This window comes from Colius striatus, chromosome 17 (assembly GCF_028858725.1).
Source record: "Colius striatus isolate bColStr4 chromosome 17, bColStr4.1.hap1, whole genome shotgun sequence".
NCBI lineage: Eukaryota > Metazoa > Chordata > Aves > Coliiformes > Coliidae > Colius > Colius striatus.
Genome location: NC_084775.1, coordinates 7,115,034 through 7,142,575, shown reverse-complemented (window position 1 = coordinate 7,142,575; position 27,542 = coordinate 7,115,034). Strand labels below are relative to the sequence as shown.

At 48.6% G+C, this 27,542-nt stretch overlaps 3 protein-coding genes across 6 annotated transcripts; all 3 read left to right on the top strand.

Annotated features, from left to right (window-relative positions):
- The first annotated feature begins 549 nt into the window (after positions 1-549).
- DDX51 (DEAD-box helicase 51) lies at positions 550-10,190 on the top strand. 4 transcript variants are annotated; one of them, XR_009819900.1, is made up of 17 exons: positions 550-588; positions 776-1,170; positions 1,577-1,812; positions 1,933-2,083; positions 2,593-2,738; positions 3,075-3,146; positions 3,333-3,439; positions 3,945-4,053; positions 4,658-4,803; positions 5,479-5,677; positions 6,299-6,414; positions 6,507-6,623; positions 7,454-7,555; positions 8,035-8,098; positions 8,300-8,434; positions 8,780-8,885; positions 10,114-10,190. XR_009819900.1 is itself a non-coding variant. In XM_062009898.1 (16 exons), exons 1-16 carry the CDS (start codon positions 566-568, stop codon positions 8,804-8,806), a joined length of 2,145 nt encoding a protein of 714 aa, XP_061865882.1. In that variant the 5' UTR covers positions 550-565; the 3' UTR covers positions 8,807-9,411. The 4 variants fall into 4 exon arrangements, 2 of the variants coding, with proteins under 2 accessions (XP_061865882.1, XP_061865883.1); XR_009819901.1 differs by having other exon boundaries at positions 10,121-10,185; XM_062009898.1 differs by lacking the exon at positions 10,114-10,190 and having other exon boundaries at positions 8,780-9,411.
- Positions 10,191-10,309: 119 nt separating this feature from the next.
- On the top strand, positions 10,310-17,463 carry LOC104550157 (glutathione S-transferase theta-1). The gene is made up of 5 exons (XM_062009901.1): positions 10,310-10,428; positions 12,421-12,508; positions 13,065-13,215; positions 13,766-13,942; positions 14,481-17,463. Exons 1-5 carry the CDS (start codon positions 10,317-10,319, stop codon positions 14,685-14,687), a joined length of 735 nt encoding a protein of 244 aa, XP_061865885.1. The 5' UTR covers positions 10,310-10,316; the 3' UTR covers positions 14,688-17,463.
- Positions 17,464-19,212: 1,749 nt separating this feature from the next.
- Positions 19,213-27,512, top strand: LOC104551197 (glutathione S-transferase theta-1). Its single transcript, XM_062009957.1, has 6 exons — positions 19,213-19,386; positions 19,508-19,564; positions 22,461-22,548; positions 23,612-23,762; positions 25,919-26,095; positions 27,091-27,512. Exons 1-6 carry the CDS (start codon positions 19,275-19,277, stop codon positions 27,289-27,291), a joined length of 786 nt encoding a protein of 261 aa, XP_061865941.1. The 5' UTR covers positions 19,213-19,274; the 3' UTR covers positions 27,292-27,512.
- The last annotated feature ends 30 nt before the right edge of the window (positions 27,513-27,542 follow it).

Genomic DNA, 27,542 nt, shown 5'->3' with positions numbered 1-27,542 from the left:
TCATCGTTTCAAGTTTTGATGTTGAGCTTTTTTTTTGGCCGTGCCCTCCCTTTCCTCAGCAGAAGCAGTCCCTGGGACAGCCCTGTGCCTCCCATTTCAGGGAGGCTTTCTTCTAACAATGTGTCAGCTGTGTGGAGCCAAGCAAGCCAGGAAGGAGCCTTGCTCCCAGAGTCAAAAGCCTGCTTAGCCCACGGCTTATGCCGCCTCCCTCCAGACGGGCGCAGGGGTGGGCCCGCGTGCTGTGGGAGCCGTTCTGCGGCCTGTCCCCGCACGGATGCTGTGCCCTCTTGGGCCTCAGTATCTTGGAGCCGGGCCCTGCTCGCGGGGCCAGGGCTGAGGTACGTGTCTCCCCGCGGCTTTTCGCCAGCGTTACCGTCCCGTCCGCCGCCGCTCCGGCGCTCTCCTTGTTCCCGCCGCCGTCCTCCCCTCAGGCGCGCGCCGCCCCGCCCCGGCCACCAGGGGGCGCGTGCCCGCCCTCGCGCCTTCTGGAGCCTTCCGCCGCCGCCTCGCGCCATGCGGTGCCCGCTGACGTCATCTCCGTGCGCCCGGGCGGCGCGGCGAGGCCATGGCGCTGTTCTGCATCCGCAGGTACCGCGGGCCCCGGCGACTGCCGCTGCCCTTCCGCGGCCCTTCCGCGGCCCTGCTCTGCCCCGCGCGGGGTGGCGGCGGGAGCGTGAGCGGGGAGGCTCGGCCGGCCGGACTGGGCCGCGCCGGAGTCAGGGGGCGGGCGGGCCGGCGGCGCGAACCTGAGGGGGTTCTGTGTGGGCCGTTTCAGGTACGGCGGGGAAGAGGAGCAGGAAGAGGGGACCGAGGCTGCGGACCGGGCTCGGGTCCTGCTGGAGCGGCTGCGCCGGCAGGCCAAGGCCCGAGAGCTGCAGAAGCAGCGGGAAGCAAAGCCGGAGGGAAGGAAAAGTGACCCGTCAGGAGCCGGCCCGGGGGGCGCGGGGCCGAGCCCCGGGGGCGAGCCTGTGGAAAGAAAAAGGAAGAGGAAGGGAGAGAGTGAGGAGCAGCCCTGTGCGCAAGGACGGAGGAAGATACAGAAGAAACAACAGCTTCGTAGATCTTCTGAAGGGACAGATATCGAGGAGGCAGCAGATGGCAGCACACCCTCGGAGGAAGAACAGGAAAATGGGAGAACATCGAAAATACGGCGAAAGAGGACTGCAGCAGGTAAGGATAAATTGAGGCTGTAGGATTTTGGTTTGGTGAAGTCGGCAGTTCTTAATGGAAAACTAGTTACAAGTTGCCCTTTGAGTAGCTTGCTGAATTTACCTGATGGTAAATTTTGGTTTCCTTTGCTTAATACATTCCTAAAGTAACTTGTTGGTTTTAGGAGAAAGCCCCATATGGTAAACTTTGAGGATCGGTTTAGTCCAGGGGAAGGACTGAGACTTTAGTCTCAGTTTGAAGTTGCCTCCATACCAACAGAGAAATGTTCAGCTTTTGCACTTCAGTTTAGGAAGAAAGAGGAATTTGCATGTTATTGGCTAAAGTCCTAGAGTATAAAATGTTCCCTACATCCCTTCTCTGTAACAGTCTGACCCGTAGCTTTGTGTTCCTGTTATCCGTCTGCCAGATTCTGAAGAAGACATCAAACAAGAGGAAAATAGAAGCAACCTTAAAAATAAATCTCCAGGGAAGAAGGAGGATGTGGAAACAGAGGGAGCTGAAACAAGGAAAAACAGTAGAACAGCTGAAGGAAATGAAAGCACAAAGGAGGAGCTGTCCTTCACACCCTCAGAGGAAGAGGCAAATCCTCCACCCTCCAGTTTGCTGGTTCTTGGAGACTATGACAGAAAGCTAGTGCAGAAGGTACCAAGCTTGACTGGATTTTTATGATGGTCAGGAAAGAGCCTGCATCTTACCAGCTTATTTTAGTGTTGTATGTTTGACAGCAGAAATGCCTTGTTGTTCTCCTTTCCCCCACTTCAGGTTCAGCCATTCTTACCACAGTGGCTTGCTCAACCCAGACTAGTGCAAAAACGTATCAAAGACAATCTAGTTCCAATTGGAGAGGTCCCAGGAATTCATCCTCGGCTGTTGAAGAAGCTGCAAATGACTGGGATAGAGTCCTTTTTTCCAGGTACCTTTATAGTGCTTTTGTTTCTTGCTAAACTGACTTATGTAGTTCCTGCAGTCTGTTGCTTTATGTTTTATGTAAGGAAGTAAAATGTACAACAAAACCAAGGTCAGTGCATCAAAGTCATTGTACTAATTTTAACCTTCATTTTCAAAGCTTTCCCTGGGCTGACTAACTGAAGCTACCTAGTCATAACTGTAGCTCCACAAAATGTGATGGCTTGAAGTAATAGCTGACAGCTGACAAGAGAGGGATGTCTTGTGTCATCCCATTTACCCCCTTGATGCCAGGCTTGTTTTAGTTCCTCACCTTCTCCTATCTCTGCTGCTAATCTCTGAGAACCTGCTAGTGTCTTTGTTAACAACTAGTTTTGATATTTTTTTCCTTTCTTACATCTAAAGCAACAACATCACAGGTGTGGAAACATATTTGTTGTATATAACTGCTTTTCTGAGTGCACTGATATTAGTCCAGTTAACTCTGTAGTTGATATTTGGTTCTGTTTTGTTCAGTTCAGGCAGAGGTGATCCCTGCTATTCTGCAGAGTGCATCCAATGGATATTTGCTGGGGCAGGGAGGATACCGCCCCAAAGACATCTGCGTCTCAGCACCTACTGGCAGTGGTAAAACCCTGTCTTTTGTCATACCCATAGTACAGGTGAGTCTACTCCCAATGAAATGTCTGTAGGGAAAATGCTGGAGTTGCTTTTGCTCAAGCAAAAGTGGGTCGGAAGATATTTTTGGATGCAAATTGGCATATTTTTAGCTCAGAGCTGTCTGAGGGAGCTGTATGAGCCCCCTTCATCTCCTCATCCTGCTCCTTTTCTCAGACACCAGGCATAGCATGAGGAGTTGGGAGGGTGGAGGGAAGTAAAATGGAAACATAAAACTGTGTAAGGATGTATCAAGCCCATATCTTCTCACTAGGTTAGATCCAAGAACCCCTTTCTCTCTCCACTGCTTGCAGGGACTCAGTTGGCTTTTGTTTTGACAGGTTCTGCTAGATCGAGTAGTTTGCCACGTACGTGCTCTGGTTGTTCTGCCCACCAAAGAACTGGCACAGCAGGTATGTGGCTCTTCACCTTCTCTCTGTGTGGAAATGAGCCAAGGCAAAGGCTGGTGCAGCCAGTACTTTGCTTGTCTGTTTTGGGGAGCAGGTTGAAGACCTGTAGGTGGGTTTAATGTTGTTAGCATAATGGAAAGTATTACTTTGACTTTACTGTTGTGGCTAACAAAGCCCATCTCTTTGCAGGTGAGTAAAGTGTTCAACATTTACACTGATGGAACAGGTCTGAAGGTCGTTTTGATTACTGGCCAGAAATCTTTTGCAAAGGAGCGGGAGATGCTTGTCCAGAAAAAGTAGGTTAAAAGATCTTTTGATATGGTTTATAGAGACTGTAAACTTATTTCATCTCAGTAATCAGAGGTCAAAGTAATGGCTATTGCATCACTCTGTTGTGCAATAATGGGTTTGGATGATGAGTTTATGTGCTAGACACTGATTGTTCTGTCTTTGTGAAAATGCCTGTTACTACCCCTTTTTTGTGATTGTTACATTTCACTAGATTTTTTTAGGGTTCTTCACCAGCTGAGTAGAATGCAGACATTTACCTTATTCCCACAGGGACAAATGATTGTTAGCAGATTTTGCTGCAATTCACCCTTTTCTAAGAGCAGCACAACGAGGCAGCAGAATAGAGAACAGGGTTTGGTGCCCAGCACTGCCTTTGTGTGCTCTCCAAAGTGCGTTTGGGGATAGCTAATTGACTAGTAGGGAAATCTTAAGGTCTGCTGACCAAAGATCTCTCTTAACATGCATTATGGTGTTGGGAGAAGCTTACTGATGGGCTCCTTGTTCTTTCAGAGTGACAGGCTACTGCAGCCTGGCTGATATTATTGTGGCTACACCAGGGCGGCTTACGGATCACATCAACCAGACCCCGGGATTCAGCCTGACACAGCTTCGCTTCCTGGTGAGTCAACTCCACAGGTCTCCCCTCTTTGGGCAGTGTCTAGTACAGCTGTAATTCCTGCTTTGTTCTTGCATGGAACATAAATACATCTCTATTGGAGCTGTTGTATGGGCCTGGTCTATGCTTCAGATTGCTCAGGCAGCAGTCTCGAGATATTTTATTCCAACTCGTGACACCCACTTCCTCTTGTCTCTCAGCCTCTTGCAACAGACTCAGAGGAAAGCTTTACTAGTCGAGTTCAGACTGTATCAGACTGTAGTAGTTTCCACCATATGGGAGTCTGTGCAGAGACATAGTTGCAATCTTATTTAGGATATGGAGAGTTTTATCTCTTATTCAGAGACATGGATTGGGTTTATATACGAACGTCTGTGTAGTTTGAATGTCAGGCTGGCTACTGAGTCACTAAAAGAAAAAAATCAGTTTGGGGTAGGAACTTCTGCCTTCCACTTAAGGAAAGATGGGCAAAGAAAGTAATGCCATTGACCAGAACCTTCTATTATCTTAAATTCTGGATCACCTGTTATAGATACAAGAGGAAAATAGAGCTCCCTAGTGCTAGGCAGTACTTGACGAGTGGTGCTTTTCGTCCATGTGAGTTCAGATCGTGGATGAAGCTGACCGTATGATCGATGACATGCACCAGAATTGTCTGAACCAGATTGTCAAAGCTGCATTCCAAGTAGAACATCAGTCTGGCTCCAGCGTGCTTTTTCAGAGGACCAAACCAGGGCCTGTAACAGCAGCCAGGTAAGCTGCAGAATGCATTTCTTTGAACTGGTAGCACAGACACCAGCACTCAGATGTGCCTGCCATGCTTCACAGTGCTCTCACAGGCACACCCAAAGCTTGCTGCGCTGAGAAATGTCTGCCAAAGTAAGGCAGCTGCTTTTTCAAAGCTTGAAAAGGCAGGCAGCGTACAGCTGATACTATAAGATGTCTTTTAGACTGAAGCATAAGTATTGTATTCTCTAGACTTTCCTTAACTAGACTAAAGTAGCACAAATATTACAAGTCTGTGATTCATTTGCACAGTGACCACAGCAGTACCCTCTGGCAAACTGAGTAATCGATTCAAAGGAAAACTCTTGCAATTATCTGTCTGCAGCTGCTGTTTTTGTACAGTATGGTAGAGATGTGTCAGAAACTGAGATCAGCAACCAAGGAAGGGAGCAGCTAGAATGAGGACACAGGTGACAGGGATGTGTGCAGGGGTAGCAGATGTGGGTTGTGCAGTTGGTTGAGAGCGCTGATCAGTTCTGTCTGTGAACTCCACCATAAAACAAGGGTGGAAAAGAACCTACACGAAAGGCCTGGGGCAGGAACAGTTACTTGCTTCCCTTATAACATTACCTGAAGGTACTTGTGGAAAGAACTCCTTTGCCTCATCCTCAAAGCCTGCTTTCCATGTGCTGTTTATTTCAGCTCCTGCTATCCTCAGATACCCTTACAGAAACTGCTGTTTTCAGCCACACTAACCCAGGACCCAGAGAAACTACAGCAGTTGGACTTATTCCAGCCTCGCCTCTTCACGTCTGTCTATTCTGAGAACAAAACACTTGGAGATGGAACAGAGACTGAGCAAGATACTGATAAGAAATACACACTCCCTGAGGGGCTATCGGTATGATACTAATTCTCTTGAGTAAATTACACTTGAAGATTTGTTTATCTCTGGAGTATCTAGTCATGTTCTGACCTTATAAACAAATATTTCTTATGGTTCCTTGCATGACTGAAGTGGAGGTGAAAGTGACTTTGGGAGTATTTATGACCCCGAGAGCTCTACTTTGGTGAACCTGTGTTCTCATTACTTAGTGTGCATTTGGTTAAGACTGGGATTTTATTTTTTTTAATTAACTTTAATTCTGCATGAAGAGAGTTTATCAGCAATGGGGAGTGGAGATACGAAGTAATAGTAATGAATTAGCACTTTATCAACTGTACTTATGTGTAACATGCATTTCAAGGCATGGAGACACAGGTCACCCTGTAGACAAGAAGGCAGTGCATGTTGTTACTTGCTGTGCAGAACTGAGAACATTGGAACAACACAGATTTCCTGTCTCTATCTTGTATTGTATCCTCCCAGATCGACTTACTCTAGAAAGAGTGGCGTTGTGGGGGCTGGTTTTGCTGCTGTTAGTCAGTTTTAAAACTTGCAAGTCTAGGTAGGTCATGGGCAGGTAGTGGCTGTTGTCAAGGAGTAACTTTTCTCTCTGAACTTCTTCCCTGTCCACTGCAGCAATCTTATGTGCCTTGTGACCTGAATTCCAAACCTTTGCTCCTCTTGCATTTCATGCTGACAATGAAATTCACCCGCGTGTTGTGCTTTACCAACTCCAGGGAAGCTTCTCACAGGTGAATCGATTAATGACATCACTATAGCTGGTATCTATCAAGTAACGTTACAGAGGTAATGAAGTGACTGTTCCTATCCCATTTACCTACAGATTGTTTCTGCTTGTTCAAGCCTTTGGTAGAGTCTCTGTGGCTGAATTTTCCTCTCGGTTACCTCCAAATGAGAGACAGAGAACCATGAAAGAATTTGAACAAGGAAAAATACAACTGTGAGTGTCCTTCAATAACTTTCCTGCATGTCTTCCAGCACAGGATATTTCCAGTGTGAAATGCTAGGTAGAGCCAAGAAGGCAGTTAAACAGTCCTCTCTGTGTGCAGGAACCAACATGCAGAATGGATGTGAGAATTGGGCTTGAATTGTTTACCCTGCATATGACTTGGCCTGTTCTAATCTATCTTTAATCTGAATTTATATGTGTTAGTCTTTAACATGCAGTAAATGTAAATGTAACTGCTTGTTAGATAAGTGTTCAAAACACATACTAAAAAATCCTAAGTTTAATGTGTGTGCTTGACAGCCAGGGAGGTGGTGGAGTTGGCATACCTGGAGGTGTTTTAAGAGAAGGCTGGATGTTGTACTTAGGGAAATGATCTAGTGGTTGATAGGACTGGGACAAAGGCTGGGCTCGATGATCTTAGAGGTCTCTTCCAGCCGAAACGAGTCTGTGATGTTGGTCCTGGAACTATATACAGCATTAGTGCTTCCTACCAAAGAAGTCCCTGATCAGACTGGTGTACAGATTGACTTCTATCCATGTGTTTGATTTGCTTTGCGATTTTTTTGGTAGCTGTGTGGATTGCATCTGTAGAATGTACTGGCATGTAGTGTCACATGCTTGGAGAACCTGGAAACACCCCATAACTCTGAATGCACAGCAGTAGGTGACAAGTCCACAGAGATGCTTGGGGGTCTGCAGGCAGCCAATAATGCCAGTGACAATACGGAGTGACTTAACTCTTGAAAAACTTGTGCTGCATTCACTTGTGTGCAGTGCAATATATGTTACCTAAAAGTGACTGTAGCTATGTTTAAAACCAGGTTAATCAGCACAGATGCCACTGCAAGAGGGATTGACATCAAAGGTGTGAATTACGTAATAAACTACGACGCGCCGCAGTTCATCAGGACGTACGTCCACCGGTGAGGCCTTCGGGAGCAAAGCAAGTGTTTGAGCTTGGTTTACTTTCAAATATTTAGCAAAGGTGACATGCACTAAAAAGGGCTTTTAGCTTTGGAAGGTTTTCTGTTACTTTAGTATGTGAATAGCTTTCTAATCAAAACCAGGCCTGTAGCATCAACAGAGTAACGCAGTTGTCAAGCAGAGAACCAGTACCCTGTTATGGAGAACACATTTTACAGGAGATAGGAACGCTGTCCTGGACAGCACTGACTACTGGCTTCCTAGACGTTTATAAAACTGCAGCAGTTCAGCAGTTGTGAACGAGTCCTGGAGACGCTCATCCTTTGTAACAAATGGCTGGCTAGTCCTGCTGTGCTAACCCCAAAACTCTCAGAATCGGTATTTCATGAATCTGGAGAACTTCAGAATCGGATGCTTGGAGCTGATCGTGGCAGTGACTGTGGCCAAACTGACTTGATGTTACTTTTTCCATTTTCAGAGTTGGAAGAACAGCCCGTGCAGGAGAAGTGGGCACTGCTTTAACTTTGGTCCTTAGGATTCAGGTGTGTCATTGGTGTGGGATCAGTTTGATAAGGATGCATGCAAGGGCAGAAGGAAAAATAAGGTTCATACTGCTTCCCACCTTTTCCAGTCGGTTGGAAACTTCAGTTATTTCCTGAGTAGGCAGCATGTTCCAAATGTGCTCATTCTCTCACTGATGGGCAGTGGGGTTTCTCATCTCCTGTGCCTGTGGTGCTTTGCAGGAGCGGAGGTTCCTGCGGATGTTGAGGGATGCTGGCATCCAGGATATAAAGAAGAACCCAGTGAAGGGCAACTCATTAAAGCCATTGGTGCAGCAATATGAGGAAGCTCTCTGTAAGCTTGAGAAGACAGTGAAGGTAATTGAAATGGGGAAAAAAATACAAAAATTGAACTACAACTTGCACAGTTGTTTGCACCTCGTGATGGCACATTAGGAGTGTCCAGGATTCCTTCCTGTAACCATTCTGTTTCGGTGTGAAGGCAGCATTTGCGGGTATATCATTATGAAATACTCAGAAAAGGTGAGGAGTGGAGGAAGAATTTTTCTGTTAAAGTCAGGCAGCATCCCTGGAGGTATTTATGACACCTAGATGTGGTGCTTAGGGTCATGGTTTAGTGGTGGATTTAGCAGTGCTGGGTTTACAGTTGGACTCTGAGACAGGAGCATCTTTGATGACCTTCTCAACTTTCATTTTGAACAGAATGAGCGAGCACAGAAACGAGCCTGACAGACTGGAAGCCGAGGAGTTGTGTTTTGTGGCACTGAAGCTGCTGAGCAGGACAGGTCATGGACTGCTACCCAGCACGGTAACAACGAGACATGGTCCCTGAACAGAGCAGAGTGGTTGGCTCCTCAAACATATCATATCTGAGTCAGCTATTGCAGGCCTTATTCTCCTGTTCAAGGACACTGAGAACAGAACCCAGTTACTGGTTAAAAAATATTTTTGCATCATATCCTGCTGATGTACGTAAAACTACCACCAATGGAGAGCCAGTACACAGCTCTTCAGCATGGGCCTGATGGAGCTGCTGGTCTGCAAAGGTGAGGGCTGTGCCCTTCTGCCCTCTGACCTGGGACAGATGATGGTTCTGTCTTATTGCACAAGCAGCTCTATCTGTAAATGCTTAAACATCTCATTAAAAGTCATTAAAAGCCTCAGGTTTTGCAATTAAAGGGCAATTTTGGGGGGCAGGCAGCTCAAACAGGAGTTTGCAGTGGAGAAGGAACAAAGGAACAAAACACTTCCACGGTGCGTGTAGCAGAAGTGTGTTTGAAGAGCTGCTCTGGCTGGACTGACTTTTAAATAAATACCATGTATTTTTTTTAAATTATGTCTGATGAAGATTCCTGAGTACAGTAGTATGAAAGGAGTTTTCACTTTTATAAGTCTCATTCCTTCCTTGACACTTTCTCGCCTATGTTGTTACCTTCCACCACTCAGTACAAGTGGTAAGAGCAGGTATTGTTGTTAGGTTGATGTTAAAGCAGACTAAAATATCTGATGTCTAACATGAATATACTGGAGTCAGCTAATATCACTGCAAGCCATAAATCTATTTGACACATGCCATTGATATTTTTAGCTGCCCCTGGCAGAAGGCTTAGAGCTACCACATAGCTGCAGCCTGCAACTACCCTCCAAGACCTTGAGCAGGAAAGCCCCCAGCCCTATTTAGTAAAACAAAATAAGTGTACACCAGCCTTAGCAGTATGTTATTGGAGCAAAGTGAAGGGCTGGGAAAGTTGGAGGGATGGGTGTCAAGGAAGGTTGGTTGCATCTTGTAAAGATAAGAGAAACGTGGTGTGTTGTATAGCAGCAAAGTAGCACCTATGTTCCCACTGTGTGACTCTCAAGCCGTTCTTGCATCCCAGGCTGGTGTCAGCAAAGCAGAAATGGCACATCCTCTTATGGAGGAGCTTTTGAGGAAAACAAGGATCTGCCCCTTGTGCAACCACATCCTGGCAGCCGAACTTTGCTTTTCCTTGTCATGAAGCAACTACGGATGGTTATTAAGAAAACTCCACTTTCAGATAGCAGGTGGCAGAGGCCAGTGGAACAGCGCCCACAAAAACTGCCATCGCCTTGGGCTTCTGAAACTACCGGGTGCTGCTGCTCTGCCCGCCCGCATGGGGCGGGGGCGGCTGCGCTCCGCCCCCGTGCGACGGCCCGGCACTGACGGCACGGCACGGCACGGCACGGCACGGCACGGCACGGGACGGGTGGCAGCAGCAGGATGGGGCTGGAGCTGTACCTGGACCTGCTCTCGCAGCCCTGCCGGGCACTCTACATCTTCGCCCGCAGCAACAACATTCCCTTCGAGTTCAAGAACGTGGAGCTGATGAAGGGTGAGCGGGGCCGGGGGACGGCAGGGGCTCGTTGGCGGGGCTGCGGGGGGCTTTGCCCCGGGGTTAGTGGGGTGCACGGCCGCGCGTTTCCCGTCCCCGGCAGTGCTGGGGCCCCGGGCAGCCCCCGCGGCTCCCGGCCCCCGGGCGGACGGCTCCTGCCGGCCCCAGCAGCCGCACCCGGTTGCTCAACCGGCCCCCTCGGCGCCAGATGCTGCAGGAGGGTGCGGTGGCTCTGCCGTGCCGGAGGCTCCTGCTGTGGAGACAAAACCTATTTCCTATAGAGCCCTTGGCTGTGACGCGTTGGTGCCTGTGCTGCTCTGCAACAAATACAGCTCTGGGAGGGTGTGTAGCCTTCTTGAAATCAGCCCCACTGCTGCAGAAAAGGGGTCTCAAAAAGACCCCTGCTTTTCTGCCAAGTGCTCAGGATATGCTGGGTCTGAGGCTGTTCCTCACTTACATGAGAAAGAAAAGGCAACAGAGACACCGATGAAGAGTGTGTGTGGCTCTTGCTCTCCCTTAGAAAAATTTGCCCTCTGGTAAGCAGCAGCAGTTGAGGAGCTGCTATTCTCTTCCTCCTAGCTGGGGCTAACAGCCCTTGGGAAGGGTCCTTGTGCACAGAGCTGGCTGGTGGCTCTGGAGTGCAGGCAGGGCAGGACAGCCAATCCTGCTCTGCGTGGGTGGTCAGATCAGGCTGGTCATGGTCAAGTTAGTCTGAGGGGGTTGAGGACTGACTTGTGAAGGCAGCAGAGCGAGACAGTGCAGCCACTGGGGACCTGAACACTGAGAAAAGAAGGAGGGAAGGTGGTTTAGTTTGTGTTAAGACCAGCTGATAATGGGTAGGAACCTGCCCAAGAGGTATCATGTGTTTTTATCAAAGGATGCCCAAAGATCTGTATCTTCATTCTTTGTAACTGGAGCTGGTAAAAGCTTGTCCTTCGACCTTTCTAGAGCTCTTGCTGAATTTGAAATTAAGGTATTGGGCATAAAATTGCCTCAGTAAGTAATGCTTAAAACCAATGGAAGCTGAGAAGGCTCTTGGGGCTCAGATTGCTAAAGGAACAAAACAGCTTGTGGCTGAAAGAAACCTCAGATGTATTGTGGGTTAGTTTCCAGGTGTTTCCCTGCCTGCCTTGACTGTGCATTGATTGCACCTTACAGTGGCTTTCCTCGTACCTGTCTCATGGGGGGAAAAAAGTGCTATTGTTTGTACCTAGGGGCACTTACATGTCCTTCTCCCCCCATGACATGCCAGGGACACTTGAGGATGTGGAATCTGCACACTACCTGCAGGAAAGGGAGTGGGAGAAACAGGCTATAAGCCAAGTAACTGGGGAATAGTCACAAATCAGGTTTGCCACATACTGGGAAAACTAAAACTGCCTCCAGAGCGTCTCTTCTGGCACAGAGAGTCTTGGGTGACTCATGGAGCAGGACATGGCTAGATGGTAGAGGCTTGAGTACAGAGGTACACATGTGTGACTGAAGGCAGCGGCTGGGAAGGCTGTCATGAATGAGTCACATAAAACAAGGCTTCTGGAACTGGGTGCAAACATAGTGAAGCATGCTGGGGCCTCAGCTGAACAAAGCACCTTCTCCTCTCAAGTTCATTCTGCCTGCCTTTTAGGGGCAACCTACACAATAGTTTAAAGGTAGACTCAGTGTTCTCTCTGGGTTTGTACAGGACAGGTACCTCCAGGCACAACCCCAGAGCTGCCAGAGCCCCAGTCTGATAAGTGCTGTTGTTATGAAAGGGCTCCTAACCATTCTGACCTTCGTCAAGAGGTGGCTCTAGTATGCAGGTAATAAGCTGACATCGTAGGGCAAGCCCCCTATTCACCCTGCCACACTTCTGTCTTATAAACTTGAACAAGACTTTATAAGTGCAATCAAAACCAAGACCTTGAGGCCAGATGGTCCCTAGAGACCCCTCAAGTGTTTGTAGACAGGTCCTGAGCATCACTGCCAAGTAGAACTTCTCCTTTCCTTCCTCAGGGCAGCACAGGACGGAGGAGTTCCAGAAGGTGAACATCCTGATGAAGGTGCCTGCACTAAGGGACGGCTCTTTCACCTTAACAGAGAGGTGAGATTCAGATAAGCCCAAGCCCCTACTGCAGCACCGTTTGTCTTACTGCTTGGAGTCAGCCACTGGGACTCCAGCCCAGGTAGCTGCCTCCTTCCTATCTGTACCACTTGTATGTAACATGAACCTGTGTTTCAAGAGAAGCTTTCTCATGTAGCAACTCAAACAGTGCTATGAGCTGCTGCTTGGAGCTAGCTTGGATGTAGGCAGTGTTCCTGAGCCTAAATACCTGTCCATGTGCCCTCCTGCACTCTGGCTTCAGCTGGAGCTCAGTGCAGTAAATCTGACAGAAGGCACTTGCTGTCAGGCAACACGAAGCTCAGATTTGCCATAAACTCGTTCTGCAGCTCAGATTTGCTCAAAACCAGTGATGAGGTGATTGTCCCAGCAGGCCATGTCTGTGCCTCGCTGGCAGCTGTGCCCCACGCTTCAGCCTAGCTCAGGTCAGGTTGGCTTTGCTGCTGGTCCAGCAGTGCAAAATTTGGGGGAAGAAGAAAGGATAAAGTGCTTTATTCTCAGATTATAAACTTACCAGTTTGCCTTACTCTCTGGGCAGTGTTGCAATCCTCTTGTACCTGGCTCAGAAATTCAAGACTCCTGATCACTGGTACCCATCTGACCTGCAGAAAAGAGCCAGGGTTGACGAGTACCTGTCATGGCAGCACACGAACATGCGTGCAAAGGGGAGCAAGTTCTTCTTAACGAAGGTAAGACCATTATATAACAAAACCTAAGTGGTAAGAGCTGTGAGTGCCGTAGCCCAGGAAGGGCCTCCTGCATACAAAGTCTTTCTAAGCAAATGTACAAGCCAGGTGACAGGAACAAAACTAGATGTGGAATTGACTTGGCTGCTCTGCCAAGATGTACTGATGCTGCCCAAACACTTCATGCTGCAGCCACAGCTCTTAAGTGTGCACTGAGATACAGAGCAGACCCATCCTGGATGAGCAGCTAACAGCAGACACAGCTCTCTGCCCAGCTTCATGGAAAAAGCGAACCTCCACTGGAAAACAGAATGCAGTTGCTTGCAGATGATGCAGCCTTCCCTTGAGAGGAGACTTATGGTTGAAATTTCAGATTTTTGAGGGAGGAGACAAGGCCAGGCAGGAATTAATGACTGACAGTAATGTTGATCTGCCAAAGGAGATTAGCATCATGCATGGCTGGTGAGGGATTCTTAGAACGTGACAGTGGGAGGATGTAGGCTAAGTTTGGCGGGAAATAGGTAAAAAGCAACTTGTTATTTCTCCCTGCTAGGTGCTGCTGCCTCTCGTCCTAGGCCAGACACTTCCTCCAGAGAAACTGGAAGGTGTTACTGAAGAGCTGAACATTGTCCTGAAGCAGTTTGAGGAGAAGTTCTTACAGGACAAACCCTTCATCGTAGGCAATGAGATCTCCCTGGCAGACCTCGTAGCAGTGGTGGAGCTCATGCAGGTGAGCACCAATGCCATGCTGTTGGATATACAAGCTGGGCTGTAGGTGGGCTAGGACAAGGTGTGGCTGCAGCACCACCGCCTCTAATGGCAGATCTTTCTCTCTGCAGGTAATGTTATAGGGGAGTTAAATCTTGTTCCTTCTTGACTTTGACCGTAATAGAACTTTTCAGGGAACGCCGCCTTTGAGACATTTCTCTCTATAGAAGCATGGGTAAAATTCCTTGGAAGAATGTTACAAACCAGGCAGAGAAAGGTCAGATATTTGAAAGAGATGTTGGGGTGCATGGACCTCTGTGTTCTGCATTAGACAGCTCTGGGGTTAGCCATAGCAGCGCTCTTTGGCTGCACATCCCAGGGAACAGCAGCTGCTGATGACAACACTTGCTTTCTACTAGCCAGGAACTGGAGATGAACTCCACCTAATGTGGGAGCTGCCTGCTGCCTTGTGCCAAAAGCATATCTGTGCTTCCTTCTGGTCTCACCCCTGGTAAATGTCCTGTTTGACTCACTGCTGGGTTCTCTGGCTCTCTCTGCAGCCCGTCAGTGCTGGCTACGACCTCTTTGAGGAGAGGCCCAAGTTAGCAGAGTGGCGCAGACGGGTGGAAGACGCGGTGGGGAAGCAGCTCTTCCAGGAAGCCCATGAAGGCATCTTGAAGGCCAAGAGCTTTACTGCTGATAAGATTGCACCTGAACTGCTGGAGCATTTCAAGCATCAGCTCTTAAAGCAGACCAGCCAGAATTAAGGGGTTATACTCTAAGTAAAGTGGATTATTTTGTGCAGGCTTTTTGTAGTATTTCAGCATTTCTTCTAAAAATCATGTTGTTTACATGTACTTCAGTCACAGCCTTTCTGCAACTTAGAAGGGAAGAAAACTACATCTTAGACTGCAGTGAGCTGCTTTTCTCTCTTGACCACTGCAGGTTTTTCTTTCGTGTTCCAGTGACACTGGATCTGCTTGAGGCAGAGGCAGTTCAGTGCAGGTGGGAATTGCCCTTTCCGTCCTTGTTTTGAGTTTTTCAGGTCACGGCACTATAGAAGGGGCAATGGCAGAGGGTATAGAAGAGCAGATCTGTCTGGAACAAGGAAAAAAACATTGAAAATGGCTTTCACTTTGCAACATGCTTAGTTGTAAGTTTTTTGCTCTCCAGAAAGACAGGCCAGGCGGCAGTCCTAGATGACTCTGAGAGGGCTCAAGTTACACCCAGCACTTAAGGCTGCTGTATCCCCATGGAAGCAAAGGAAGATGGTACCGAGGAGCGGCTGTGCAGGCACCAGAGTGAGGCCTCCAGCTTCAGGGAGGGACAGGGTTAGTCCTATGAGCACAGACCTTCAGCCATAGACTCACGTCATGTTCTACAAAGAACAGCCTGCTTGGTGCAAGCCGTTCAAGCCAGTTCCACTGACCAGTGCTGCCGTGGCTGGGCCAGCGAGGGAGCTGTGTTGTCAGCCCCACAGCAAGCATAGGAGCTGAGTCATGCCTCCAGTACAGCTGGTGTTCCACTAGCCTCTGCCACATCAAAGTGTCCAACATAAATGGTTACATTCGCTGTGTGTTGCAGCTCTGTTTGGATTTGTAATCAGGTTTTGGAAGGAAGAGGCCATGGGGTCATCCTCCACACCTGTGCAATGCCCTTCACAACCTCTTGCCTGTGTCCCTCTGTATTCCTCCTGCCTTCCTGTCCTGTGACCTCCCATTTCAGGTACAAGCCATGAGGAGGGTTCCAGTTTGCAGAGCTGCTGTTTTCCCTGCCTTGTTAAGCTCTGGCTGTATCTGGATGTCTATTTGTCTCTGCTTACACCATGCACAGAGATGGTTGTCTCCTATGCTGGGTGCAAGATATCAGTCTTCTTAGTGAAAGTCAGCTTATTACAGTGCTCAGAAAAAGTGAAAGTAGCTGCTCAGACCAGCCTCACATCCTTACAGAAGGACCTACTGCTTTTTGATAATGAGCCAGCTGCCTCTTCTGTGTTTGTTTCCTGAGTAAACCTGCCCTTTGGTTCAAAAGGGCACCATGAACCACAGCTTGCAGCACATGTCTCTGCAGGCTGAGCTAAAGCAGCCAAGCAGGCTAGTTCCTCTTACTTTCTATTCTTCCAACATGCAGGAAGTCCTATATGTCAGTGCCAAAAATGCACATTTGCCCCCATTTCTATTTCAGTGCTGGCACAGGCAGGGATATTTATCTCCTTACCTGAATTTTTTTTATTGGCAAGTTTGTTGAGGAGAGCCTATTGCACTCCAGTTGGCAGTCGGTGAGGGCAGCTCTCTTCTGGCCCTGAGTGCTTTCCTGGCTGGTGCCCCTGGAAGACTTGCAGCAGTGCTACACCCAAAGACAAGGGCCTGTTTATGTTGTACCACCAACCACTTCCTTCCCTCAGTCACCAGCAGCTGGAGCTTTGGCTGCCTCACTGTGCACTCTCCCAGTACCACGCTTGTGCTTTACCCAATTTCCACACCGTGACCTCCAGCTTCTCCCTTTTTTGTAGTGATCAGATTAGCACTTCCTACAGAGTGCTAATCTTCACAGTGCTGAAACCAGGCTGGGTAGCAGAGCTTTTTCTTGACACACATCTCTCTGCAGGATCTCGAGATCAGGCTGCTGTGCATGCAAAGCCATCACATGAGCCAAAGCAAATAAAGCAGGGGTTTTCTACTCATTTATGATACTTGTAGCACAAGAGCTCCATGTCTTTAGCCAATTTTCTGCTTGTTTGAATAAGGCACGAGTTCCTTAAAGGTCAGCCATTGTGTGCTCTTGTGAGACTGGCTGCTTTCAAAGACATATCGGGAGGATGTTCAGAGCTCATTGTCCAGCACTGCTCTGCTGCCCCTGTCACACAGGATAAAAACCTTTGCCTCACTCCAGCACAGCCGTGGTGACAAGAAGAGATTGTAAATTGCTTTTGCCATTCTTCTCTTCCTGCCCGTAGCCCATCTGAACCTTAGGTTCACTCTCACAGTGTGTGCAGTGACCAGTGGCATTCTGGGCTTCTCTGTGCATGCAGGACAAAGCACCTCCCCCCTGAAACCAGATTACTCCTTGGATGGTAATAGAGTTGTAGAACATACATCTGCCTTGTTTGCTTTTTCATTCCAAATCGTGTAGATAAGGCATCTCCATGTCCTTGTACTTTGCCTTTTTTGCTATCCCTCCACCTCCCCCCTTTTGTTCATCTCTGTCGTTTGATCTTGGCTCATGCCAGCTCCTCAACTGAAAGCCCCAAGAGCTGCTTGCCAAAACCCATCAGATTGTGCGAGGTTTGCCTGCCTTAGTGCAAGGTCTGTTTGATATCCACTGTCCTTTCACCCCAGTATGGAGGGGAGTTACACCTCTAGTGACAGTTTAATGTGTTGTTCTGACTCAGTTTCCTGAATTCTTGCCAGGGGCTATTTGGAAATAGGTGAGAGCCTGTGAATAAAATGAAGCTGGGCTACACAACTGGGGAGGAATGTTTAACAAGTAGACACACACCCTGAGACCTTTTCTAAATGATTAAGAAATAAACTAAAAAACTCACTGCATTTTTTTTCTGTGTTGTTCCCGTTTCCAAAATGCTGATAGAGAACGCAGAGGGAGGAAAAGCAGCCTCTGAGGTGATGGAGCCAAATGAAAATACAGTGCTAGAAGAACTAGCCTACAGCCACGAATAATGAGATCAAATGCATTAATAGAGCAAATGCAAAATATCTGTCTGGTTGTGTGGGCTGTACAGTGGAATCAGCAAACTGGAGAAGAACTTAAGGAGCATTTCCAGGAGGCTCATGAAAAGATCTTTGAAGTCCAGACAGGACCAATGGATCAATTGAACCATAAAGGAACAAAGTGAACCCATGTTGCTGATCTTGCTGCCCACCAAGATCAACAAACTCTTCCCAGTGATATCTCAGAGTAAGGATATGTGACCATTTGGAAGCACAAAGACTTCTCAGACCTGTGCAGAACCACATTTGTGCTCCTTATCCCCAATCCCCTAACATTTAGGATTTCTTTGCACTGAAGGAGTTTGATAAGTCCAGCACCTGCCACAACACTGAGCCTCCATCTTCGTGTGTGTCAGTGCTGTGTGAGGTGCTCTATAGAGGATAAATGGTACTGCAGGGGAACTGAAGGGTGTACACAGCCTCATTCCCTGCTCTGATCAAGAAACTGAAAATCTATAACCATGCAGTTCTAAACTTGAATGGTGACTCTGAACATAGGTGCGTGGTGCAGCAGACTCAGTACTGCCTATTGAGATGCAGCTTATCCACCAGACTCTGGCAGCCTGAACAGCCTACAATAAGCCCTGTTCCTAAGGAGTTTTCAGAGCTGAAGCTTGGCAAAGTGACATAAAGGGAAGCACCTGCAAATGTTCCAGTTTGTCATTTATCTGGTCAATGAGCTCTCAGCTCAGTATCCAAGCCTTTTCACCACCTTCGTAACGATGCACAAGTAAAAGAGCAACTGATTGTTCAGTTGCTTCTCCCTCAGGTTCCTGTGGCTCTTTCCAAGGATTAGGTTGTGACGTACGTGCTGTCTGGCACGGCACTGATAAAGTGTCAGCTGAGCTGAGGTGGGTTTGACCGGGGGTGACTTTGCTCTGAGCAGTTTAGCTACTCTATCTCCCAGAGTTCCAGAAGTCCCTGTACTCAACCAGCATGTCACGCTCCCCGAATCACACAACTGTGAAACGCTGTGGGCTCGGTACAAGGGCTTGAATTCAGTCACAGCTTCTCTAGCTCCCCTCCACTTGCATGGAAACACGAAATGACAAATACCAGGTAGAGAGGAAAGTCACTTCACTGAGGATGCAGAGGTAATGCCCCCAGAGGAGTCATCCAGGCTTCACTGGCAGTCAGGTGTCACCTTGCAGCCCTGGAATGAATCTTTGAATTATCTTTGAAACTGAAAACCATAGAGAGATCTGTCAGTGTGAGATCGGCACTGGCTTTGAGACGTTGCACAGGGCCCATTTGTCCCCTGCATCCATGCAGGGACTCGTAACGAAAACAAGCGTGTACTTTGTGAGAGCTGTGGCGAGATGCTGTGGGCGAGAGCTGCGAGCCCCTGCGCCCTCGGCGCCCGGTACCCGGCTCCCGGTGGGGGCTGCTGACCGGCCCCTACTTGCACGTCACCGCTGTCCCGGTGCCGGCCCGGGGGCCCCGCGCCAGCCCCAGCACGGCCGGGGCCGCCCCACGCTGAGGGCCGGGGCAGCCCGTGCCCCCCGCCCCCGCCCCGAGGAGGCCGCGGCCCCGCCCGCCGCCGCCCCTCAGCGCGGCACCGGCCGGGCCCGGGCGGGCGGCGGCAGAGCCGGGGCAGCCTCCCCGCGGGCCGGGGCGTGCGGCGGGATGGGGCTGGAGCTGTACCTGGACCTGCTCTCGCAGCCCTGCCGCGCCATCTACATCTTCGCCCGCAGCAACAACATCCCCTTCGAGTTCAAGCAGGTGGAGCTGTTCAAAGGTGGGCCGGGCGCGGCCGCCCGCCGCGCAGCTCCCCGAGGCGGGGGCGGGCGGCGGGCCCGGGGCGAGCCGCAGCCCCCGGCGGGCCGCGGCCTCAGCGCCCCTCTCTTGGCTCTTGGCAGACTCGGTGCTGGGGAAGCGGCCGGCGGCGGGGAGCGGCGCGGAGCAGCCCCGCGCAGGTGAGGGGAAGGAGGGAAGGGGAGGGTCCCCTGCCGCGGGCTGCGGCCGCCCGCCCGCGCTGCCAGGCCGGGCCCGTTCCCGTGTGCTCGCACGGCCGCGGGGGAGCCCTTTCTCTCCCGGACGGAGGAGCAGGGGCTCGTCCACGGGCCCGGCCGGCGCCCCTCCGGCTCGGCAGTCCGGCGGAACAGCGTCCCGACCCGGGCTGCAGCTTTTCTGGGAGCTGGCGAGGTATTGAGCCGGTTCGGACTGTAGCCGTAGTGAAGTCCCGATTCGGCCCGTTCCAGATCAGTGGAGGGTCCCCTCCTGCTGAGGCAGCCTCAGCCCATGTTTGAAGAGGCTCACTCCGAGAAGGAAACACTTGTGCCCTGTGGCACACAGCTGGAGCTAGCGGAAGCGGGAGCACCCGTTTATGACAGGGATGCAGAGGTGCAGAGCTCAGAGGAGGCTTATGTGTGGTCTCACCCTGATGTTCTCTCAAGACAGGGTCCTGCCCTGCCTGGGGAGGGTGCGACAGGTCAGATTGCTCAGACTGGTACATCAGAGCTGAATCTGCTCCGAGCCCCGGGAAGCTCTGCTTGGCCCATTAGGAGGGGCAGAGTTGCTCCTTGGGTGACCTGAGTGATTTTAAATACGTGCTGTGCTGAGGGGCCCGAATACAATGGCTTGACCATGCAGCTCTTATTCCCAGAGCCGTCTCATAGCTGTGCTGCATCTATTTTTGTGGATCCCCAAGGAATGTTCCTCCAGCCATTTCTAGCAAGTCAGTCCCCGTGGCAGCCGAGGAGTGCTCTGGGTGTACTTTACAGAAACACTCAGCTGTTCAGGCCTGTCCAACTATGTAAGACGACTATTGTCCGTTTACATATTGCATTTTCCCAGTAAATTGTTACTTTCTTGCCTAAGGCAAAGCATGCCTGGAAATCCTTGGCTGAGATGATTAGGCAGGGATGTGATTGGCAAACAGACAAATTTGGGGTTTTTTTTTTCCCTTCTGAAAAATCTTGTCCACTACTCTTTTTTATCCACCAGTGAATCTCCTTCTCTGCACTATGACTGAAGCTTAAAAATTCCTCCTGTGTGCAGCCTGCTCTGCTTTTTGACAGTGTATACTCAGCTTATTAAAGCTATTTCTCAAAGCCCAACAATACCCACAGTGTGTGTATATATATCCTTAGGGGACACCAAGAGTTACATGAGATGCAACTGATGTTAAATAGCATCTTAACTCAAGGCACCATCACAGGAATCATAAATATGGGCCACCTAATGCCATGACACAAAAAGGCTGGAAGAGAGGCACAGGTTTAAACTCTGCTAAACAGCAAATGCAAATGTTGCTCTTTATTTGAATCCAATAAGCAATCAGTCCCAATGAAGCACCCTGGGGTTAGTGTTGATACGAAGGCTTTCATCAGTTTGCAGCTCAGTGGCATGTTTATGTCTATAGGCAAAGACTCTGCAGGAGGCTCAGCAAAGACTGTTTGTCTCTGGGCTGCAGTGCGGTCTGTGTAACAGACATTGGCCGACTGTCCAGCCTGCTGCAATAACATGTTAGTCCCATCAGGGGACTAGTATGTTCAGTATTCCTGCTGGAGCTGCTGCACAGTGAAAGCAGGCTGAAATCTGATCCAGGCTGCCCTCACCCACTGCTCATTTCTCATACCCTTGTTTCTCAGCTGCCCACTACCTTGGATAATGAACACAGATGCCATAACAACCAGACAGCTAGTGCCGAGAATTGGCTGTTGGTTAGTTGTGAGCATGATTGACCTGCAACTTTGTGCTGCATTTTCCCAAGGACTACCTGGACTCTTACAGATCTCACCAGAATGTGATGACCACTGCCCTTTGGAGTCCCTGTATAAAGCACAGGACCAAGCACCTTCCCAGAGCAACTCCCCACATCACAGCAGATGTACACAAATTTGCTTCACTGCTTTTGTGATATAAATCATGGGCAAAAGACACCCTGTCCTTGGACTTCACCTGCTGGCTTGATTTTCAGGGTTTGTGGGTGATTTTTACCATTGAAGTTTCTCAGTTATTTGGCTTAACTTGCACTTTCTGCCTGGCTCTTAAGAAGCTCTTTCTTCCAACCTCTCCTGACAATGCTGTCTGGTTCTGCTGTGCACGTGGAACCTCTTACCCAGCTAAGGAGGAGGCCACCTTCACCACAGGTAGCCAGGGACCTTTCTCAGTGATATGGGAGACTTGGGTTTGAATCCCTTCAGACAGCAGCTGGATGTGAAGCTTTGTCTCTGATGAAGAGACTTAACACTAGAATTTAGAAGAATCACTTCTCAAAGAAGACACAAGGTAGAGACTAAGCAGCTAGAAAGGAGAGCAGGGTGGTAATGTTTGCTTTGCTTGTGGTAACAGGAGCAGGAGTAGCCACCAGCTGCCCTGGTCAGAATGCTCTGCATGTGACTTTTCTAGGCACTGCTTCCTTGGCACATCTTAATTACTTTTTAAGTGCTCAATTGTTTTAATCCTAACTTCTTTTCCCCCCGTCTCTATAGCTGTAGACATACTGTCCTCAAGTCAGAGAGCTGTTCCTGGTTATCCACAATGGTGTTTTCAGTAGCACTGCCTTCACTGTGGTATCTAAATGCCTCAGGGAGTGGCTTTTTTCAGTAAGTTTTGCAAATATTACTGGTGCTTGAGTCAAGCAACGTCATTCCTGTACAGACATGGTAACTGCTCCGTGCCAGATGTGCAGCCAGCCCTGACTGTACAGAGCTTTTACACTGACTCTCCAATTTCATTACCTTTTAATAGTGAAATATGACCATACAAGGAAAATCTAACACAGTTCACTGATCGTCCTGTTGTCATTTACCATTCACTGGCAGATAACACTTCTAACCGCTGACTTGTCTCTTCATGTTCTTTTAGGAGCATCAAACAGTGAAGGAGCTGGCAAAGTCAGCCTCTTGAAGAAAGTACCAGCACTAAGGGATGGAGACTTCACTCTAGCAGAATGGTAAGAACCCAGACATCCTCAGGTCAGCATTTAGGAGATGTTGTTCCCATTGAATGATGAAGGATCACAGAATTTATGAATGTTTTGGTTATTTTTAATACTACAAACTCATTTACCGTGTTTCCATTTTGTGTTTGAGTTACCTTTCAGAATGTAAGCAAATCAGCTGACTTAACTTCTTGATCTTACCCTGAATCCACTTACCTCAAAATGGGATTTTAAACATTTCTGGGAAACTAGTTTAAAGCTTATAAAAATTCCTTTTACCCTAGGGAAAAAAAAATCTGTTTATCTGAATTAGTCATAAAGGCTAAATGAACACCTACAGAGACAGAATGTAGGTTTTACATTATAAGATTAGTATGGAGACTGGTTCTTGGTGTTGTAATCCTGAAATAATTGAACAAGAGCAGTATCACCATAGCAGGGTGTTTGCTTCTGTTTTGTCAGCACAGGATTTTACATGGAATCTCTTTTTGCAGTAACAGTCTACATAATGTTGCAGATAGCTAAGATATTTTTTCCATCTGACTTCTTCTGCCAGTTAGTGAAAGTAGAAGCATCTGGGCAAAACCAGAAAGATTCTGTAAGGTCTCCTTGCTGGGGCTTCCAGTCACTTCAGTGGAAGCTGCAGGCTCAAGACAGATCTGATGAAAAGGCAACATAATCCATTAGTGAGTTTCATTTAGTGCATAAGCAAATGAACAGGCACAAATCTGAGACAGATGGGTCGGAACAGTCGAGGAACAAGAGGGGTTAACACTGCAGATAGATGGTGATGGAGGTTTCTTGTTTGCTCACCATAGTGCTGTCCAGCAGTACTCTGCACCTTAGGACAGTGCTGTGGTTTTCTGTCAGGTTGAAGCTTTCATGGGAAATAAGGTGGTTCAGAGCCATCTTGGATGCCAGCATGAATTAGATGCCTGCAAACAGTCGCTAGACTCCATCCAGTGCTTTTTAGTGGAAGCAGCAAGTTCAGAAGGGGCAGGAGAGGGAGCTTAGGTGAAAATGTTCTGCATCATAACTCCCCGACCCCTTTGCTGTCCTGTTACTGTGTGAGCAGCACGGCCATCCTGCTGTACCTGAGTCGAAAGTACAGCACTCCAGACCACTGGTACCCCTCAGACATACAGAAACGGGCCCAGGTGGATGAATATCTCTCATGGCATCACACCAACATCCGGGCCAACGCTCCTAAGACCATGTGGATCAAGGTAAGGGGACTGAGTATTAAAATGCCAGTAAAGTGATGTTTTGCTGGCCGAATACTGAGCATTTGAACAGCCTCAATTCAGAGAGAGTTTGTCATGCTGAAATAACAAACCTTGGCCATGCCTCACTGAGAGGAGCCATCAGAGAGAGATGTGTTCCTGACTCTCAGCACCAGAATCTGGCAAAAGCAGCTTTGGCTATTTTGTTTTTTTCCTTAAAGTATGTCTGGTACAGCAAGTCTCAAAGCCCAACAGACTTCCATTGCCTGGATGTGTGAATGAATGTATTAACAGATTGGATGTTTCCTCCAAGGGCCTCTCCCTCACTGCACAGCTGTGCAAAATGTGCACACAGGCAAAAGTTTTGCTTCTTTGGCGAGCATGTGCTTTGTTGTTGGAAGCAGAAGGGCTTGTGTTCACCATACAAGTCCCGGCAGTCCCATCAGGGTGGAAATCCAGAAGGAGCTTTCTGCTTCCAGCACACACAGGGACTTCTCTGAAATGGGCTGAGGGATAGATGGAATAGAGACACAGAGAATTTGTTGTGGTCAGATCAATTTACACTTAAGCAAAAGTAACAGAATCACCATAAGGCAGAACATCACTTAGTATCAGATGAGTTGCTGGACACCTAGTTCCAGCCAGCTCAGCAGACAGTTAATGCAGCTGCCCTTGGAGAGAGAGAGAGACCCAAGTGCAAATACAGCCCTGCAAGTACAGCTGTGGTATGGAATTTCAGATGAAACCAAGGTTGCCAGTAAACAGGTAAGAACTTCACTCTTCCTGTGGAAGTTTGTCCTTGTTTGTGCCTAACAAAGCATATTGAGGCTCATTTAGCTTTCTGATGCCTTTTGAAGTTTTGGCTAGAAAGCAGAGAGAAGCCATTCAAATATGAGTCAGATTCATACAAGAAGCAGTTTCTTCCAGTCTCTGCAGGCTGTTTTTGCAGTGCTGAAAGAGAAATAAATCCAACTCATCCCTGTTGATGATTTGATAACCCAGACACAGCCAAGACCCTCAGAATAACTGAAAATAGGGAAATGTATAAAGCCACCATGTAACAAGAGGCATATTAGCTAGACATGTGAGAAGGTAGACTGCCCTGAGGTACAGAAAAGGAAGAAGATGCTATTTCAAGTGATTATACCCAAAGATCCCATCTTGCAGAACTGGAACCACTTGACAGGAGAACTGGCCATGAATTTTCTGGTGGAACAGATTCCACATGTATTTGGCAAAACTCCTGGTTTGGATTAAGCAATCACAACTTGAATTGTTGAGTGTACTGGCAGCAAGTACAAATTCAGTTCATTCCCACCGATGGAAACTTGTGTCTTCAACTTTGCTTCTCTAAATAACCTGTGTTTCTGTGGCTGTGGTGGGTGGAGACAGCACAGCTGTGAAGCACCCTGGGCTCCCACAGTGGGTACATCTCCTTGAACGCTGACAAATGTCACAGAAAGGCAGCTAAGCCCCCCCTGCCAGCATGACTGTGGAAACAAGGACTGCACTTACATGACTCCTCTAGAGAAATTTGTGGTGGTTTAAAGAGTGATGCTTGGCAGGTCACAGAAAGGCTGGTGCAAAAGTGATGTTTGCCCACTCCCAGCCTCACTGGCTACTGTCACACAGAAGATGCCTTTTCCTGCCTCCCCAGCCAGTGTCCATACATACCAGTCCCTCCTGTGCTCCCTGCCCTCCTTCCCACCACCCTGCAGGACAGGCAGCTGCCTGCCTCCAGCATGGTTACACAGGGGTGGCTAGCAGCGGGGGGCTGGCGGGCCTGCAGCCTGCTGACCCATTCTGGCACGCTGTGGAAATGGAGGACATAGCAGGGTGACTGTGGCAGAAATTTGTCTTCCCTGGGGCACAACTGCCAGGCACAAAACAAGCTGAATCCTGGGTTTCATTCTGTGCATTGCTGCACGTCAGCTGGAGGTTACTGTCATGGCAAATCAGACGCTTAGGACTGCCGGTGTGCTCTGCTGGTGTGCTCTCTGTGAGCTACATGGAACTCCAGCAGCCTGTGAAGCATCACCCTCTCCTGCAGCTTTGCTGTAGGGTCACTGACAACCATGAGTGGTGGTTCATGAGGTGCAAATGACTCCACCAGATCCATGAGAAGATGGCCAACTGTACTCAAGTTCCTCTCTCCTCAGGTGTTGATTCCCCTCTTCACGGGGCAGCCGCTGCCCTCCGAGAAGCTCCAGGAGGTTATGGAGGGGCTGTACACCTCCCTGAAGCAGTTTGAGGAGAGATTTCTGCAGGACAAGGCTTTTATCATCGGGAGCGAGATCTCTCTGGCAGATCTGGTGGCTGTTGTGGAGCTGATGCAAGTGAGTGCTGGAGTGTGGAAGTCTTGGCACAAGGGAGAACAGCTGCTGCCGGGCAGGGAGGGGTACAGCATATGGTAACACTTCACTAGGAGGAGTGAGAGCATATCTCGACAGAACTGGCCTGAGACAATGAGGAGAATATGGGAGTGGGTTCAGAAAACCATTTGAAAAAAAGCCCAAACCAGCTGTGTGCAGCAGATCTCTTGTTACTTTTCTCTTTCCAATCTTTCTTTTCCTTTGTCCTTTATCATGTCTTTATTTCTAGCCTCTGGAGAATATATAAATATATAGAGATAATATATAAAAGCAATAGCAGGCAGGTCTGGTGAAAAAATAAGATAATATTTTTAAAATGCAAGAATATTCTTCTTCAGGTGGTACCTGCCCATGCTATGTGTGAAGGGTGCAAGGCTCAGACCATTGTCTGTTCTCTGCCAAACCATCAGGGCCTGGAACCTGCAGCCCAGAACTGATTCTTTGTCCCAATTCTTTATCCTAGAGACTGAAAACTGGCAGTTCTGCTTTGCTACAGCATTGTGTCCCAGAGAGTGGCATAAGCAGCATGCAGAAGAGGGGTGGATTATGTCAACTAAGACATCAATTCAAGTAAATGCTGTGTACTCTGTGCTGCGTTTGTGCTGTGCAGCACAGCACTCCACGCTCTGCACTCTTCAGTTGTCCCTGGAACTGTCAGCCCACACGTCTCCAATGCTGTGGCTGAAAGTCACACACAGTGAGTGGCAGTCATCTCTGCTGCTTCTAACAGCTCTTCAGGCACTCGGGATTTGACTTGTAATTGTCCTTTAAAAAACAGGCTCCCGAGTCCCCCAGGCAGACACACCCAATCGGAGGAGATTCCTTCCCTCCTAGTGCTCCTCTATGAGCTCTTCAGTATTTTTCCTCTACTCATACCTGCAGGTACAGTTTTGATGCCTGTTCTTGGTGAAGAAAGGACTGCCCAATGCCTCACTGTTGCACTCTCCCCTTTTCTGCAGCCTGTTGGAGTTGGTTGTGACATCTTTGAAGACAGACCCAGGCTGATGGAGTGGCGCAGGCGGGTGGAGGATGCTGTGGGGAAAGAGCTTTTCTTCCAAGCCCATGAGATGATCCTCAATATAAAAGAACTGAGCAACATTCAAATTGATCCACAGCTGAAAGAGCATCTGGCACCTGTGTTGATGAAGATGTTGAAATGAATTAACCTATCTTACCACTTTTGCTGCCCTTTTGTTTTTAGACTTCTCTGACCTCCAGTTCTACATGTAATTGGACAGAGCACTAATTCTAACAAAGAAATTGCATAGTGTTTCTCCCCAGCCAAGCCTTTCCTGTATCTTTGGGGGTGGGAACTGGGGACAATGGATGAATAAGACCTGAAACATTAAATCTGTATAAAAGGCTGAGGCCCTACAAGTCACTTAACCTGTGCATCTGAGTTTTATTTCAG